At 43.7% G+C, this 17,608-nt stretch overlaps 1 protein-coding gene across 1 annotated transcript in view; it reads left to right on the top strand.

Annotated features, from left to right (window-relative positions):
• METRNL (meteorin like, glial cell differentiation regulator) overlaps positions 1 to 10,614 on the top strand; it is a 28,914-nt gene extending 18,300 nt beyond the window's left edge. Inside the window, exons 3-4 of the mRNA XM_033139522.1 lie at positions 6,610 to 6,669; positions 9,542 to 10,614. Coding sequence (XP_032995413.1) covers positions 6,610 to 6,669; positions 9,542 to 9,858 — 377 coding nt within the window. The 3' untranslated portion in view covers positions 9,859 to 10,614. The remainder of the gene's footprint in view (positions 1 to 6,609; positions 6,670 to 9,541) is intronic.
• The last annotated feature ends 6,994 nt before the right edge of the window (positions 10,615 to 17,608 follow it).

Below are 17,608 nucleotides of genomic sequence, written 5' to 3' on the forward strand. Positions count from 1 at the left end.
CGCTACATGTTGATTTAAATGGGTGTAAGTTTATGATCTTGCATCCAGCAATGGAAGCGTACATTGCTTTGATTTTTAATGAGGTTAGTACATATGTACCTAGGTGCAGGATCTCTGCCTTAACTTTCTGAAAGCGAATGATAGAACTTTGGAACCACTTACGATTCCTCATTATAAGTTTCCAGTGTGTCTATTCCTCACTGACGTTCCCTATAATTTGCACAGCCTTTTCTTATAAACATTGTGAGAGAAGCTAGTTCGTTTTGTTCAGCAGCTGGATGTTGTTCTCAGTTCTGCAATTATGGCATAGGCAAGTTTATGGATGGAATGAATATGGTGACGGGTCAAGAGAAACACAATCTTAAGTTCAGTGTGCCTTTAAAAAACCTTGTTTTTGTCAAATCCCAGAAGAAAACAAAAGCTTTCATAGCGTTTCATTAATATCAGAAGCTGATTATTGTTGGAGAGAATAACAGAATTACAGGGTTGGGAGGGGCATCAAATGTCATCTACTCCAACCCTCTATCATTGCAGAAAGCCCACTCCTCCGGCATCTCATTCAGACTCAAACATCTGAGAAGGGCTGAATTGTATCATGTCTGTTTGGCAGTCTGATCCACTTTTCATGCCATCAAGAAGTTTGTCCTTAACCGTTTGCAATCTAAATACTTTTTTTCCTTGTAATTCAAACCTGTTGGTTCAGATTCTACTCTTTGGAGCAACAGGAAAATAAAATTGGCATGTGACAGCCTCTTAATAGTCTCTTTTGCAGACTAAATGTGCCCAACTCCTTCAGCCCTTCATCCTAGAGCTTGGGCCAGATCCACACCATACATTTAAAGCACATTATTTCCTCGAAAGAATCCTGGCAACAGTAGTTTCCACCTCATAGAGATATAATCCCCAGCATCCTTAACAAACTGCAGTTTCCAGGATTCTTAAGGGGACGCCATGTGTGTTGAATGTGGCTTAAATGTAGGGTGTGGATCAGTCTCAAGGCCCTTGACCATCTTTGCTGCTTCCTTAGTTGCATTCCATTTTGCTGGTATCTACCCCTTTGGCAGTGCCTTGGAGCAAAATGTTTAAAGGTGGTAGTCCCAGGGCAGGTGTTAGCTGTGGGGCTCCAGCAGCTTTCTGAAGGTGCTGGGTCTTAACGCTGGGCCTAGAGAAGAAAGTGGGCTTGGTGCATTTTGTTATTTTTGTTCCTTTAAGGTTAGGTGCATCCTTTGCTGTGTAATCACGAAATAACCTGTCTTAAAAGAACTGTCACACAAATTACTGGCCCCACTCTTCCTTGTGCTAATATTAGGAACACAAAAACCCAATAGTATACTTCTCACCCTGGTTGGTATTTGAGGAGCTCTAATGGCAAACCTACCTCTAGGCAGTAGCTGGAGGTGAATGACTGCTGGCAAGAGAGGCTTGGCCCATGGGGTAACTGAAATCTACATATTGTGTAATGTAGATGATGATGATTCCCCAGTAAGACATGTTAACCACAGGGGGAAAGCTACAAGGAAATAATGTAGACTTTTGATCACCATGCACCGACCCAGGAGTTTTCATGTCCATTTCTTCCTGCTGCAGAGAAGTACTGTAATTGAAGGAAATAAGTGTTCCACACAGTGTTGGTTGGCTTGCAATGAAGCCTATTGCCATGGTTTCAGCAGAAACCAAGAAGTCGCTTGGCTAAAGGCACCTGGGCCTACACTGTAGTTTCACAAGGCAAAATGTAAAAATATCTCCAATTTTCCTGTAGAGAAGTAAACAGAGGGCTTTAAGATGCAATAGTTGGCAGTGGGGGGTCAAGGGGTTGCAAGTGCGGGTAAGGGCTGCTTTAGGTTACTTCAGGTCACGACACTCCATCAAAGGAATTCCCAGTTGATTTGATAGCAAGCATGCACAATGCCAGCATTATGCCATGGTCTCTTTAGCAGAGCTGGCATCCGGCTTTGGAAGTGGAGTGAAATTGCTTTTCTTTCACTTGCAGATTGGATTATTGGGGAGCATATGTGGTTTTTACTGCTTGCTTAGGATTCTGAGCATTGGGAATATCTAAACCTCTGCCCAAAGCAGAAAATGCATTAGTAAGGGTGATGCATGTATTTTTGTTTTCTTAAAATATATTTATATTGCTCAACATGGTGGCGGTGGGGGGGGGCTGGCTTTACTTTTCTAAGCGTGCAGGAGATTTGCTCATAAAAAGGTCTCTGTTCATAAATCTTAGCTGTAAATGATTCCTTCCCATAGCAACACACAAACTAGGAAGTCAATATAGAAGTGTATAAATGTGCTCCTCGTCAGCTTCCTTTCGCCTCATGAGGCGAAACACAAAGACCCATCATTTTTGATGGTGGGGTGGCCAACTCCCAAGGGACTGTGATCTACTCACAGAGTTAAAAGACTGGCAGTGATTCAGGTCAAAGTTGTTGAGTTTTTTTTAAGGATGGGGGGAAGGCCCAATTTTTAGGGGTACAGGGCAAAAATGTTGAGCTTTTGTCAGGGAAGCAAAACTTGTTGAGCTTCTTTGGGGGGAACCAGTGATCTACCACAGACGTCCAGTGACCTACCAGTAGATCACGACCTGCCTGTTGGACTTTAAATAGCATATCGTAGAGATTCTACATGTGCTGCTTCTCCTACCAACCCCCACCTTAATGCAGACAGCACCTGGTGCACTGTGAAGATTTTATATAAGGTAATAAAGGTTGGGGGAACTTGCTCTTACATGTTTGTTACAAGTGATCCTAACTGTGGCATTGAGTAGACTCAAGCACTCACATGTCGCAGAAGAGATTTGCCCATCCATCTCCTGCCATCTCCACTGCGATAATGACTTCTAGGTGCGTGCTGCTTCAGGTAGTTGCATGGCAAATGCATAAAGGAAGGCACGAATCACGCAGACTTCTTCTCTGCACTTCCTTGTAGCATCTAAATTAAAGCACCCTTTGTCAAGCGTGCTCAAGAGCTGTGTACAGAAACCCACAAGTCGTATTCAGTACTGTATGTGCTTTCCCTAGCATTAGTTCCTTGTACTAATCAAGAAATCATTCTTGCATCAAAGAGGGAACAATTTCTCCACTCAGGCTTCTCTTCCTCTTGAAAAAGTCATGCTTTGTATGTGTAATCCTATTATATGAAGTACTGAGCTGTATATAAATCATCTGGCTGGAGCAGTTGGTTGGATTTGGAGACATAATCCTTCAGGTTGGGTCAGTGCTTCTCTGGGACCTTCTGTGGGGATTTCTATAGCAGAGCTGTTCTGCAATATTAGATTTCTAAGTTGAGGCAAGGAAGTTAATTATTCTAGGCGCTAGCTAGCCATGCCGGGGTGAGCACAAGGTAGGTCAGCATCTCTTGGTGGATTTTGGGGTGATTTTTCAGTAGACCAGGAAGGGTTTTCTGAGTCCCAATTGCTTAACAATAGCACCTGAGTTAAGTGGCTGAAATGAAGAAAGCTAACCAGAAGAGAGCTTTTGTGTGGAAAAACTCAGTTTAGTTCCCATGCTGAAAACCATATGTCTGTTGCACGCACCTGGCTCTGCTTGGTGGATCACAGGGATCTTGTAAAAAGCAAGTCTGACCACCCTCCTGACCAAAACCGTGAAATGTTACTTGTATTGGTCTAGACTCTAGGCAGATGTTCTCTGGGAGTGGACTCTTGATGTAGTGATGCTCTTTTGAGTTCCTTGTTCTGCCCTGTTATCCCTTGCAAAAAGTAATAAGCAAACTGGGCTGAATCTTTACTTGATTATCCAGAGATCCAGTCCCCTCAGGTTAGGAGTGGATGCCAGAATCAAACAAGAGTTTGCATTCAGATAAAACAAGAATCAACCCAAGGTATCCTTTCCACATAAGCTGGCTACTTACCTAGTTGAGAATTTTCCATGTGGAACAGTATCTGTCCTGGCCATAGGATTATGATCCTAAGCACATTTAGTGGAATGCGTTATACAGTATTCTGCTTCTTAAGTCCATGGTGGCTAATCTGTAGCTCTGCAGATGTTGCTGGATTACAGTTTCCCTCATCCCTGACCATTGGCCATGCTGATGGGAGTTGTACTCCAACAACATATGGCTGGTCACAGGTTAGCCGCTCCTCCTGAATTTCTCAGTTGTTGTGGATATAACAGAATACCAGCGTGCTAGCTAGTGACTCACAGGATACAGTGAAGTTGTAGAAGCAGCCACTGCTGGATTCTATGAGCTGGCAGTGTGCACATTAACGCCTTTCATGTGACTGTAAAAAGGGGGCATCTTCTTAATTCCATTGAAATCAGTTGGACTCTTTTTCCAGTCCTAAAGAGCCAGTGTGGTGTAGCGGTTAGAGAATCAGACTAGGATCTGGGAGACCAGGGTTCAAATCCCCACTCAGCCATGAAACTCACTGGGTAACCTTGGGCCAGTCACTGCCTCTGAACCTAACCTACCTCACAGGATTGCTGTGGGGATTTATTGAGGAGAACCATGCACACCACCTTGAGCTCCGTGGAGAAAAAAGTGGGATATAAACAAAATAAATTATGAGTTTAAGGATGGGATCCCAGGCTACTTGTTTCACTTTTGCTCAAATGGAAAAACATAGTCATTAAATAGCAGGTGGTATGAGAGGAGGGCAAAGGTTCTATAGTCTTCCCGTGCTTCAGTTCTGTCTTAAGCAACCCATGAGCTCAATGTTGGATCCTTACTACAGTTGGAGGAGGAGGGTTTTCATGTTTATGATGGTTGCAAGTGCCTTGTTGGGATGACAAAGAAGGTCGTGTTCTTCACCCAACCCCCTTCCCAATCTCTGGGCCTCTAGCGGGTAGATTTAATTAGCATGTTGCTAGATAGGGCAGACCTCTGAGAGAAAAGGAATTCCATAACTGAATAGGGTATTATTGAAACATCTGCACTCCTAACAGCACCCACCTTCTCCCGGCAGAAGTAGCTGGCCCCGTACAAAGAGCAGCTACATTCTTGCCTTGATTAGATTAGCAATAGGGTCTCTCTACTGTTTACAGCCTACACGATTCTTGGGAGCTGTAACAGATCTGGCCTTGAGTCTCCACTTGATCTTCCTGTCCTCAGCCACGTATGACACAAGAACCTTTATTTCTTGGAACATACTTGAATCAGCATTTTCTTAGACCAATGAGATTTTGGAGCAGGCCTACTGCAGAAGATTTGTTTATGTGACTTTTTACATGGCACTATTCTAATTTCCAAATCATTTCCCAGTGTGTGTTTGATCACAAAGGTCACTAAGTAGATAAGGGATGGTGTTGCACATCTAAGAATTTTAGTGACTTTCTTACTTGTGATCTGGTCCCCATGATCGGGTATAAACAATAAATAATAATAATAATAATAATAATAATAATAATAATAATAATGCAGAAAAAGTGCTGGGCAAACCTGACATTTATGAATGTGATTTGCTGAGGCTCCCATAACTGTCCTCTGGCACACAGCTGCCATGATTATTTGAAACATTTCTGTACCTTGTGGCAGGAGAGAAAACAAGTAGAAAATGGCCCCATCCAACAAACCTGGAGGGCCTGCCCAGATTCTGCATTTCCATAGTTTTAAGCCTTAGAAAATATCTACAGCATCTTGAATTGCCAGCTTGTCACGACCAAACTTCTCCATGCAGTTAGGTATGGGAGTGACTTTGGTTTAAATTCACAAAGGAGTGCCAAAAAGGTGGCAGGCGTTCAAAACAAAACAAAACAAACAAGACTGTAGGCATGGCACTTGAATGGTTTTACACTGTGGCAATTATTAAAGATAACCACCTTCCCCGCTGTAGCACCTGCTTCCTGGATCATCCACCACCCACATTACTTTCCACTTAGATGACAGTTGTGTATGAGAGACGAAATAAAGGTTAATGATAAGAAAAACAAGATTATGTTTGCAACCAGATAGCCAAATTAACTCAGGAGCAGGGAAGAACCTGCTGTAAATCTAGTCTTTAAGGGGGGGGGTGTTGTATCCTCAGACCCAGGGTCCTCAACTTTGTCGGCGCTCTGATCTCTCCCCATACCACCTTCTCTCCTCCAGCCTTGCCTCTCGCCAGTCCTGCTTCATACCTTCCTTAAGTGTTTTTGCCTGGCTGGAAAATGTCATTGAAGTCTAATGATGCCTTTAACTTGCCTGGAGGGGGAGTGTGAGTGTGAGTAGAAACTAGCCTCTTGTGCGTAGGTGGATGTGTTGCTCTGCCCATTTTTGCCACTGGCCCCACCCACCTTTGATATGTGCAGCATCCACACCACCACCCCCCCTCAAGAAGGGAAGGTGGGCTTCAGGCTGAAAAACTGCCACATCCACACCACACATGCCAAGCACTCATATCACTTTAACAGATGTGGTTAAGGGCGTTCTTGAAGTGGAGTAAGAGTTCTTGAAATGTATCGTGTGGATATGGCCAAAGGTCCCTCCCTTGCTTGATAGGACATTATTTCTGCCAAGCTAAAGATGTGAGCTTCCTGCCTGCTGCTTTCAGTGATGCATCAAGCATGACCTTTGAGGTTAATGGGTGTGTGTGTGTGTGTTTAGTGAAAATCCTTCGGTTTTTGTGGCATTCACGTTTTTGAGATACTGAAATGCCCTTTCTGTTTTTCTCAGCTCCCTGCCGACCTTGCAGTGACACGGAAGTCCTCTTGGCTGTCTGCACTAGTGACTTCGGTAAGTTTATTTGATTTCTCCGTTGCTGTTTCCTTCACCATCACTCTCTCAAACCCCTCTTTCCCCACTCCCTCATTGTGACAACCTGCTGGATTTGGCTTGCAGAGACCTCAGCAAACAGTGAGCAAACTGAAAGCTCAAACTGAAAGATTGCAACAAACAAGGGAGTCCTTTTCTTCCCATTTTGGAGTAAACAAAGTGTGTCCAGAAGCACAAAGGGGGGAAAAGGGAGGAAAGGGCTTTTATGGGTTTTAGTTCTGAAGAGCTTCAATTAAAGTCATTGTATTTGGCTAGCTCTTTTCTGTGCTGGACAAAGAGGGACAGGCGGCAATAATAGAGGTAGAAGTTCAAAGGTTTTTAGGGGAAAGCATTAGGGATTGCCCTCTTGATGTTCCTAAATGGAACCTTAACAAAAGCCCAAATACTCAAATGCCTGTTTTCATATAAATGTGGGGTTTTTTGGGGGGGGGGGGGTAAAAAAAAGAAAAGAATGGATGAATTTTACATGTTATCCCTTTATGATGTGGATGGAGTACAGTATGGCCCTTTTCTACACCATAGAGAGCCAGTGTGGTGTAGTGGTTAAGAGTAGTAGACTCGTAATCTGGTGAACTGGGTTCGTGTCTCCACTCCTCCACATGCAGCTGCTGGGTGACCTTGGGCTAGTCACACTTCTTTGAAGTCTCTCAGCCCCACTCACCTCACAGAGTGTTTGTTGTTGGGGAGGAAGGGAAAGGAGAATGTTAGCTGCTTTGAGACTCCTTGGGGTAGTGATAAAGCGGGATATCAAATCCAAATTCTTCATCATCATCATAGGCCTTTTTGTCCCCATAGAGGCCAGCCCACAATGTGCTTTAAGAATAGCAGAATATGAGATGGGGCTGTCTGTGTCAGGATGGAATAGGATAATGCTATGGTGGTCAGGGAGCGTTGCACCTAGCCATGTCACTATTGCAGTTTAATTTGGCCCATACGACTGGAGTGTTTTCTAATCTCGGGATCAGTTCCACAATAAAGCTCACCTTTCAGTACGCTGGAAGTCCATGATGGGCGGTGAAACTAGATTTGAGAAACTGAAAATTAAACAGTTCCAATTCAAAAAACTGTCTGTGAGCCATGAGAAAACAGATCTCTTTCATGTGTGTATCCACTGAAACTGTGCCATATAGACTCATTCATGGATATGAAATGCTGTGCCGTAAATGGCTCTGATCAGTTTTGTAAGAAGAGAGCATACCAGAATATGTAAGCTTGATTGCTTTATTTTGCTCTAAATATATTTTGCCTGAGAGAGTCTGATAGTTGCTATTTGGGGTTTAAAAATTTCCAGCACCCTCAGTTCAACCACTACAAGGTATCCTCTTTCTGTCCAGCCTCCCCCAATGGTCTGCACACAATGATCTTATGCCCCACCCTTAGTGTCAGATGCCTCAGATACTAATGTGTTTTAAAGGAAAGGAAAGGTAATGCACCCCTGACAGTTAAGTCCTGTCGCGAACGACTCTGGGGCCATGCTCATCTCACTTCACTGGCCGAGGGAGCCGACATTTGTCCGCAAACAGTTTTTCCTGGTCATGTGGCCAGCATGACTAAGCCGCTTCTGGCGAAACCAAAGCAGCACACGGAAACGCCAGAGCGGTACCTATTTAGCTACTTACACTTTTGACGTGCTTTCGAACTGCTAGGTTGGCAGGAGCTGGGACCAAACAACGGGAGCTCACCCCGTCGCAGAGATTCAAACCGCCGACCTCCTGATCGGCAAGCCCTAGGCTCAGTGGTTTAGACCACAGAGCCACCCGCCACCATGTGTTTTACCTTGCTTATTTCAAATGGTGGTATGTCTGTTGTGTTGGGGAGGGGGCTCTTCTTCATCCTGCTGAATGGGACCCTAGACCTCTGCCCTACCCTGATGCCGCCACCGAAAAAGACAAGTGGCTTTGCCCGACATGACTTGTGAGGTGGCTGTTTTCCTTCTAATGATATTTAGAGAGCGTTAAAGCAATTTTCCCACGCTTGGAATGTAAAGGAAATGTTGTAATGAAACAGCTGGGCATGTTGGGTCTTGGACATGTGCTGCAGATATAAATACAGTGAACAGAATGGGCAATATTCTGACTGGGGGCATGAGGGTGCAGCATCCAGGAATTGCAGTGGGATTGATCTAGGTTAGCCATGGTGGAAAATGCTGCCCAGACAGGTGGCATCTTGCTGCAAGTGTTTCTCCCTGGCAGTGTGCCAGAGAATTCAATGTAAATGTTCCTGGGCCATTAATAGAATGCAACTGAAATGTCCTTCTCTCTGTGTGTGTATTTAATAACCTTAACCATGCAAACTCTATTCGGTGGTACTTTCTGTAGGAGGAATTTTTAGTATGATATAACACTTTGTCTTCAAAAAAAGTAACATCTTCAAAAAAAGACAAATTGGCTGCCTGTTGTAAATTTAACATTTAAAAAGCTACTCATGCAGATCTTATGACTTCAGTGCAGGAATATACAATGAGGCTGAGAAATACTCTAAAGCAGGGTTGCCCATACTTGGGTCTCCAGCTGTTTTTGGAATACAACTCCCATCATCCCTAGCTAGCAGGAACAGTATTTGGGGATAATGGGAACTGTAGTCCAAAAACAGCTGGAGAACCAAGTTTGGGGAACTCTGCTCTAAAGGAAAAGTGTTTTGAAGGCAACATTGCTTGAATTGTACCTCACCTTCTGGTGGTGCCACCGTCCATTGTCTTCAAGGGGGCTGCTGAATCAGTTGCCCAATTATAATCCTTATGCAGGACCCAACTGATATTAAACGGAATGTTGGGTGATTATATTTGCATGTGTAAACCCTCAACCTAATTATGTGTGTAAATATTTCTCCCCAGTTGTCAGAGGTACCATCCAAAATGTAATCAATGAGGAGGAACAGCAAGATTCCATCATTGACGTGCGTGTGAACAGAATCTACAGGCAGAAGACCAAGATCTTCAAGCCCGCAGAGGAGAGTGGGAGGTGGCGAGGACAGATCAAGACCCTGCTGCAATGTGGGGTGAAACCAGGAGAAGGAGACTTCCTCTTCATGGGCCACATGCACTTTGGGGAGGCCAGGTTAGGCTGTGCCCCTCGCTTCAAAGACTTCCAAAGGATGTACAAAGAGGCCAAGGACAAAGGGCTAAATCCATGTGAAATTGGCCCAGACTGAAAATGGCATTCCTGAACCCTTGGGGCTTGGCCAAAACTAATTCTTAGTTGCTGCAGATGCGCTGATCTAAATGGAACTAATAACTTGGAGTGGAACAATCTGATGTCAGGAGTGACATTGTTCTCCTTTTTGGAGGTCCTTAAGAGGTGATTGGAGGAACATCTATCAGGGAGAGTCCAAGTCTAGTGACTCCTGCTGAAGCAGGAGGCTGGAGTCCATGACCCTTGAGGTACCAATATAACTGTTATGATCTTACGAAATACAAGAACCACAGAAGCCAATCCTTGAGGCCAATGGCACTGTTACACGAATGGAGGTACGAACCAAACGATCCAAGGCTGGACTGCAATCCCACATCTTGTCCACGTGAACTAAATTATTTTTTTGTAACTTCCTTAGGAAAATGACAAAAGAGGAAATGTGTCACAATCTCCATGTCTTAAAAATACCAGTCGACTGATGACCCTTTGTATCTTTGTAATACTAATGTTTTAAAATTTGTTAAGCAGATGTAGCATTGTTGCATGGCATAAGAGGATGACAGCATGGTAGAAGCCGGTGGAACCATCTTAACGTGGATGCTTTGTAAAAAGCTTGGTGTACAATAATTGAAATTGTTTCTTATGACAGAAATTTATGAAACCAAACACTTTCTTTCCTTTTTAAAAAAAATTTAAAAGAATGTACAATTGCCACCTGCAATTTTTGCTCAGGCTGGTGAGTTGTTTCCAGAGAAATAAAAAGTTCCTGGATTTGGGCCAGTGTTATTGTGACTTCCATACATTCTTCCCTTGCCTGCTTTAAATCTTTCATGGTTCAGGATGCAAAGGTGCTCTTCTGTATCAGAGAGGTGACAAAAATACTACTTAACCCTCATGCTTCCCTTGTTTCATGTTCACACATGTGCCAGATGTCTGTACTGACTTCTGTCTGGGTACAAGTTATGGTGTCAGTCTTGAAATGTAGCACTCTGTGTACCACTCAGCAAACCAAGGATGCTGTTTCCTTACCTTCCATATAACATTCCCAAGATTTGCCAAGAATGCCACCTTGATTATGACAGCCCTGCAGAGACTCTAATACTCAAAGACCTATAGAAGAGATTTGGTAAGTGTCCCACCCTAAACAGAACTTGCATTTTGTTGGAGAACTCATTAGTGTATTTCAAAAGTGTTGGAAGGGACAGCTTATAGATGGGGTTCATTGTTGTAGAGAGCAGCCTAACTTGTTATATGTATCCAATGACATTTTTAATAATTCTTCCTGAGTTTCCAGAGTAGATTGGGGATGTAAGTTTGCTTGAACATTGGAAACGTCAATATATTAAAGTCTGAATTATCACAACCACTTGTTCAGGTGAAGCTGTTACCTCTGCTCTTCCCCAGTTTTATAACTTTCAGCAGGTAGGTGATTGCTCCGTTTCTCTTCTGCTTATCCTGTAGGCTGAAAAGTTGCGCTCCTAAATTAAATCCAGGATGCCAATCACCGGGAATGACTTTGAATTCTTAGTTCCATTTACCGGTATATGTGAAACGGGGTTATTAGGACATTTGAATGAGTATTGCTAGAGAAGAACAGCTTGGATGGATGTTTGACCACTTTTCATCAGATGCTGCTTTGCAACCAAGGGACATAATAAGATATTTTCAGCTAGTTTTCTGTGGCCACTTCAATGTCTGCAAAAGTAGAAGCAGCAGCTTGCTGCAGCTCATCTTGAGCTACGGTAATTCCCAAGAACCTTTCAGATCTCCCCACTTGCCTGATCTCTGAAGGTGGCACACACACAAACTGGAAGCAAATCAGCAGTCAATAAACATTCAACAAAAACAGAGGCTTAATAACAACCTTCTGCTACCAAAGGATATTCAAATTAAAAGGGAGTTATTAATTGGCCCCTATACAATAACAGGAGAAGGGATCCTTTACTCACTCAGGCTGTTGTTTGAACCTCCTCTCATGCTTACTACTGTAAGTATTCCATTTGAGGAATTTCCCCTCCACCTCATCCCAATCCCTTCCCCCACATCTCTTAACAAGAGGACTCCTCTCCCAGTTATGTACTCATTTTCCAAAGAAGACTAGTCCATCCATATAGTACATTTCTGTGATCTGAGTGATTCTGGCTCCTTCCTTTATCCTGCAAACCCTGTCTGGAGCCTGGCTCCCTGCCTGCTGCCTCCAGCCACGCTGCACACCCCACGGCCTGCTGTGTATCTGCTGCCAGCAATGTCCCCCAAGGTCTTTATCCTCCCTTACATCTTGTGCTTTGCCACACGGCAAGTTCTCTTTTGTGTGGGAAGTTTAAAAAAAAATTGCTGACATGCATTGCTACATGCCTATTATCACAATACTGGCAGGTGCACACATTAAAATTACAGAGTGTGCAAGGGAGGCACTGGTTGAACTGTAATTTAATACACAGCCTGTCTGTCTTATTATTATTATTTTTTTGTAAAGAGGGATTGTCATGGTCTTGATCATGAGCCATCCTGGATGGCCAGTAAGGCTACGCCCTGTCCTTCGCAGAATGTTGTCTAATTTGCAATATCTCTTACCTACATACATAGCCATTGGCCATAGCACCCTGAACACGCCCAGTCTTGTCTGATCTTGGAAACTCAGCAGGGCTGGGCCCAGTTTGTACTTGGATGAAAGATTGCCTGGAAATACTGGGTGCTGTAGCTCAGTGGTAGAGCATCTGCATTGCATGCAGAAGGTCTCAGGTTCAAACCCCAGCATCTCCAGGTGGGACTGGGAGTGTCCTCTATTTGAAACACTGGAGAAGCCACTGCCAGTCAGTGTTGAAAATGGTGAGTTAGATGGACCAATGGTCTGACTCTTTGTAAAGATCCCTGTGTTATTATACCACTCGCTTGTCTAAGGCTTGGGTTGGTTTTTAAAAATACAATGACGATGGGTTGGAGATCTTAGTCCCTATTTGGGAGTGCTAAACTTTGGGCGTGGTGAAAGAAAGGCCACTGTGAATACCCATTTTCCATACAACTACAGCCGAATTACATTCTTACTCAGATTCAAAATAGGGTAACACTTTAGAGCAGGGTTTCCCAAACTTGGGTCTCCAGCTGTTTTTGGACTACAACTCCCATCATCTCTAGCTAGCTGGAACAGTTGTCAAGGGTGATGGGAACTGTAGTCCAAAAACTACAATTTTTGGAGAAAACTCCAAAAACTGGAGACCCAAGTTTGGTAAGCGCTGCTTTAGAGCCTGAGTTTTCTTAAATTATCAAACGGCATCTTTTTCTTTCAACATTTTGATGGATTTCGTTTAAAATACACTCCCAAAAAATCATTCATTTGAGGTTAAAATGGTAGTTAATGGGTTGGATGCAATAGCGTTAATAGGCAGCACTTTTCTCCAACTCGGAATCTGGCGGCATTCATAATGAGAAATGGCAGGGGCAGCGATGCTGCTAGAATTGTGGAAATGGCTGTCTGTGACCTGATTCGCACAATGTGGTAAGCCAAGCTATGATTCCATGACAACATGGTGCGAATGGGCAGGCTTCCAGAGAGGAACCTCCAGCTGTTTCCTCTTCTGTCGCCCTGCATCAAGCCAAGGTTTAGCTTTGCATGCTGTCTAAACCAGGGCTTGTAGTTATTTTTGTAAACTGCCCTGAGATATTCGGATGAAGGGCGGTATATCAAACAAACAAACAAAAACAAACAAAATCTCCCCTCTCACTAACCATGAGCTGTAGCCAATAAAAAAACCTTGAACATAAACCTTGGCTACAGCTTGTGGTTAGTGAGGAGAGGGCTTAACCATGAGCCTCGGTGTACGAGACCAAACTTTGGCTTAGCTCAACGTGGCGTGGCAGGAAAAAGGACTGGGGAGGTGGGGGGCAAAGCAGCCTCAAGCCCCTCTCAAGGAGGCTACATGCTTTCACAAAGCCATAGTTTGACTCATCATGTGAACCAGCTCTGTAGTATATGTGTATTATTATTAAAACTATTATTTCACTTTTATTTATTAATAATTACATGCCCTTCCCCTTAAGGTTCCAGGGTGGTGGGGTATAGCAATTAAAACATGATATTAAAAACAGTTTTAAACAACTTTACTCCTGCCTATATACGTGCAGCTTGGCTCCCGCCAGTGCATCGTTGTGAGGGGGCAGGGACTGTGAACTTGTACGCAACTGAGAAAGAGCTGTGCCTACCTATTTGAAGGGGAATATGCCTGAGGAAAGTTGCCCCCAAGTGATCCCCATTTGTGATAAGGAAGGATTGTAGGATGAACACATTTCCAACATTGTTCATAAACAAGCGTACTATCCCCCAAAGGCAAAGGTGACATCTTTGCTGGGAAGCATAGCATCAAAGGAGAGTTCCATTTGCCAGAAACAATAAATTCAAGATGGCGTCTGTTCTGTCATAATCCAACTTCAGAGGAAGAGCCTCCTCAGTTTATTAGCTCTCTGATTAGGAGTCGGGAGAACATGTTGCAGGAGATGATGAGTGGGCTGTCTGGACTGGCCTACTTGTGTGTGCGCACGCCCTGAACTGGAAGAGTAAGGGTGTGGTAAACAACATATCCCTGAAGGAAAGTTTGGAGCCTGCCATTATGAGTTTGTTTTTGTGTACTGCCTCTGCAACTGCTGTAGTTCCTGCTTAGAAAAGGGATACACTTTCCCGCAAGCACCTTGAATGATCTTCTTAAGATGTACTTGGACCCCTTGTCTAGAAAAACCTATTGTGTGCATTTTAGCAAAGTTTCCTTCAGTTATGACACCTGCCGGACAAATGGGGTTCTAGTAGGCTTAAGAGCTCCATGTTTGTGTGAGAGACCTGTTCTTCCTGCAGTGCTGATCTGGTCTGTCTTTTCTGGTCCATGCATTATAAGGCATCCTGCCAGGACTGCTGTTAATGCACTGGAGCAGACTTCCTCAACCTTGGCCCTCCAGATGTTTTTGACCTACTCTCATGATCCCTAGCTAGCAGGACCAGTGGTAAGGGATGATGGTAATTGTAGTCTCAAAATATCTGGAGGGCCGAGTTTGAGGGATCATGCACTAGAGGAATGAGACTTAGGATGGCCAGGTGCAAAATAGGCTCCTGCACCTTTAATAGTTGCATAGAAGGAAATCAGCAGATGTAGCTTGCTAAAATTCTCCCTTCTGCAAAACCTCTGTCTGTCAGTAGCTGTAATGCACACATGCCCTGTAAGTTCTCTACCACAAATTCAGCCTCAAGGAAAACTCAGATTCCCAAATTTGGCAGCTGGGTCATGCAAGTAAGTATAATTCTGGAAGTTTATTTTGATATACTGGTGTGAATGTTCTTTCCCCAGTGTATAGATATTGGAAAACAACTCACTGGGTTGCAGACTTTTTTTTTATAAACAGCCACTGCCTATAATACAACTTAGCATGCAATGTTGAATCTTTTCTTGTCATGGAGTTTAAGTGATAGAAGAAGCATTTCTTGCTTAATGCACTTAAGTGCAGCTGTGTGTGTGTGTGTGTGTGTGTGTGTGTGTGTGTGTGTGTGTCTACTCTGAAGGGCACCTTGTTAATGTAGGGAATGCTGCCTTAAAGCCACAGAAGCGACAAGGCTACAAAATAGTGACCATTCCAACATCTAGGCAAAAATACTAGGACAGCACTCCATTGGCAGCAATGGAAGGAAATGCCATTCCAATGGAAGGGAAAGCACCATTCAAACTATTAGCAGCGGACATTATCTGGTAAATAGTGAGGAATCATGTGACAATTATTTTGTGTGAACATAATCCTATATACTAAAAAACCCCATTGTGCAACCCAGATATCAGCATGCCATGCAGCTTCTATATGAAGTTTCATCTGTAAAGCTAAGCAATACTAAGCTTGACCAGTGCCCGGGTTCAAGACTTTTAAGGAATCTTGTATTTTTTTTCATTTTGAAAGAATGAATAATCAAAACCTGTATTCCATCAGGCACTGTATACCATTAGGCAGAGTCAGCACAGGTGATATATATGTGGCCCTGACCTCCGGGGAGGAAGAATGAGGTACAAATGAGAGAAATAAACAAGCCAGGCAAGTCAGCATATCTCATTGTACTATTTCCCTGGCTACCCAAACAAGCAGCAATTATGTAGGTGGAAATCATAGCTGAACCTTGCAACACAACAGGAAGGCAAAAGTCAAGTTTTCCAGCTAACTTGTTGTTGGTAAAGCTGGATGCCCCAGGTGACAAGACAGTTGTGTACGGGCATGGGATGTGCATAAAAACTTTGCACCCATCTGCAAAGTGAGTGTAGGTGCAGTTTGACGACATTATTCTTCATATCACTTGGTGTGCGCGCGCGGAGGGAATACATCCTTAGAGCAGCTATTGTTGCTGCAGTCAAAGAGAGGGGACAAAGATGCATATGGGATATCATGTTTGCCATATCTAATGTTATAAGGAAAAAAAACTGCTCCTTTTCCCTTATGGGGTACCCAAGAGCCCATATAGAGTCCTTTTGTAGGTTCTCTATTGGTAGGAGGAAATAACAGAGACCAACCAGAGAATATTGAAAAGCAAAGCAGCTAGTAAGCCTGATCTTTATTAACTGTTGAAAAGGGTGCTCCCCCACACGCAGGAGAGAGGGGGAGGACCCAGAACAAAGGTGTGTATGCCCTTATATAGACATTTTAAATTGCCCGCCCTGGAGTCCAAGACCACCCCCAGAAATATCATACATACTCCTGTCTTCCACTGCCTCCCGCAGTTTGGGGAGACTCATGTTGGTAGCTTCGAGAACACTGTCCAACCATCTTGTCTTCTGTCGTCCCCTTGTGCCCTCCATCTTTCCCAACAGCAGGGTCTTTTCCAGAGAGTCTTCTCTTCTCATGAGGTGGCCAAAGTATTGGAGCCTCAGCTTCAGGATCTGTCCTTTCAGTGAGCACTTGGGCCTGATTTCCTTAAGAATGGATAGGTTTGATCTTCTTGCAGTCCATGGGACTCTCAAGAGTCTCCTCCAGCACCATAATTCAAAAGCATCAATTCTTCGGCGATCAGCCTTCTTTATGTTCCAGCTCTCACTTCCATGTCTGACAATCTGAAAAAGTTACAGGTAGGTAGCTGTGTTGGTCTGCCATAGTCAAAACAAAATAAAATAAAAAATTCCTTCCAGTAGCACCTTAGAGACCAACTAAGTTTGTTCTTGGTATGAGCTTTCATGTGCATGCTTACACTTAAGCTCATACCAAGAACAAAATTAGTTGGTCTCTAAGGTGCTACCGGAAGGAATTTTTTATTTTATTTTGTTTTGAATCTGAAGAACTGTGCATGCACATGAAAGCTCATACCAAGAACAAACTTAATTGGTCTCTAAGGTGCTACCGGAAGGAATTTTTCTAGAATCCTTTTGTGGCATTCTGTGCACATGTGAAGTTTGGAGTTCTAGGTTTGTGGTCTGTACAATGAGATGATTGAGTTCCATGGGAATCCCTCATCAAACAGGCAACTCAATAGTCCCATTATGCAGATAGATGCATGGGCAAACAGGGTGTGTACATATCTCGGGCAGATTTATGAAGCTGCAAGAAGCTAGTTAGAGCAAAAATAAATATATGGGGTGGGATTCAACTAATGTGTCTCATCAGCCTCCTCTCTACCCCCATGCTCCCTGAAATCGGCTTGGGGTGTGTGGGCCGGGAGAATGCCAAAAACAGTTGGGGGAAGGGAAGGAGCCTTGTTCTGTCTGGGAAGCCGAAATACTTGTGCAAACAGAACAATTGACATGTTGAATTCCTCCCAT

Source organism: Lacerta agilis, chromosome 2 (assembly GCF_009819535.1).
Source record: "Lacerta agilis isolate rLacAgi1 chromosome 2, rLacAgi1.pri, whole genome shotgun sequence".
Lineage (NCBI taxonomy): Eukaryota > Metazoa > Chordata > Lepidosauria > Squamata > Lacertidae > Lacerta > Lacerta agilis.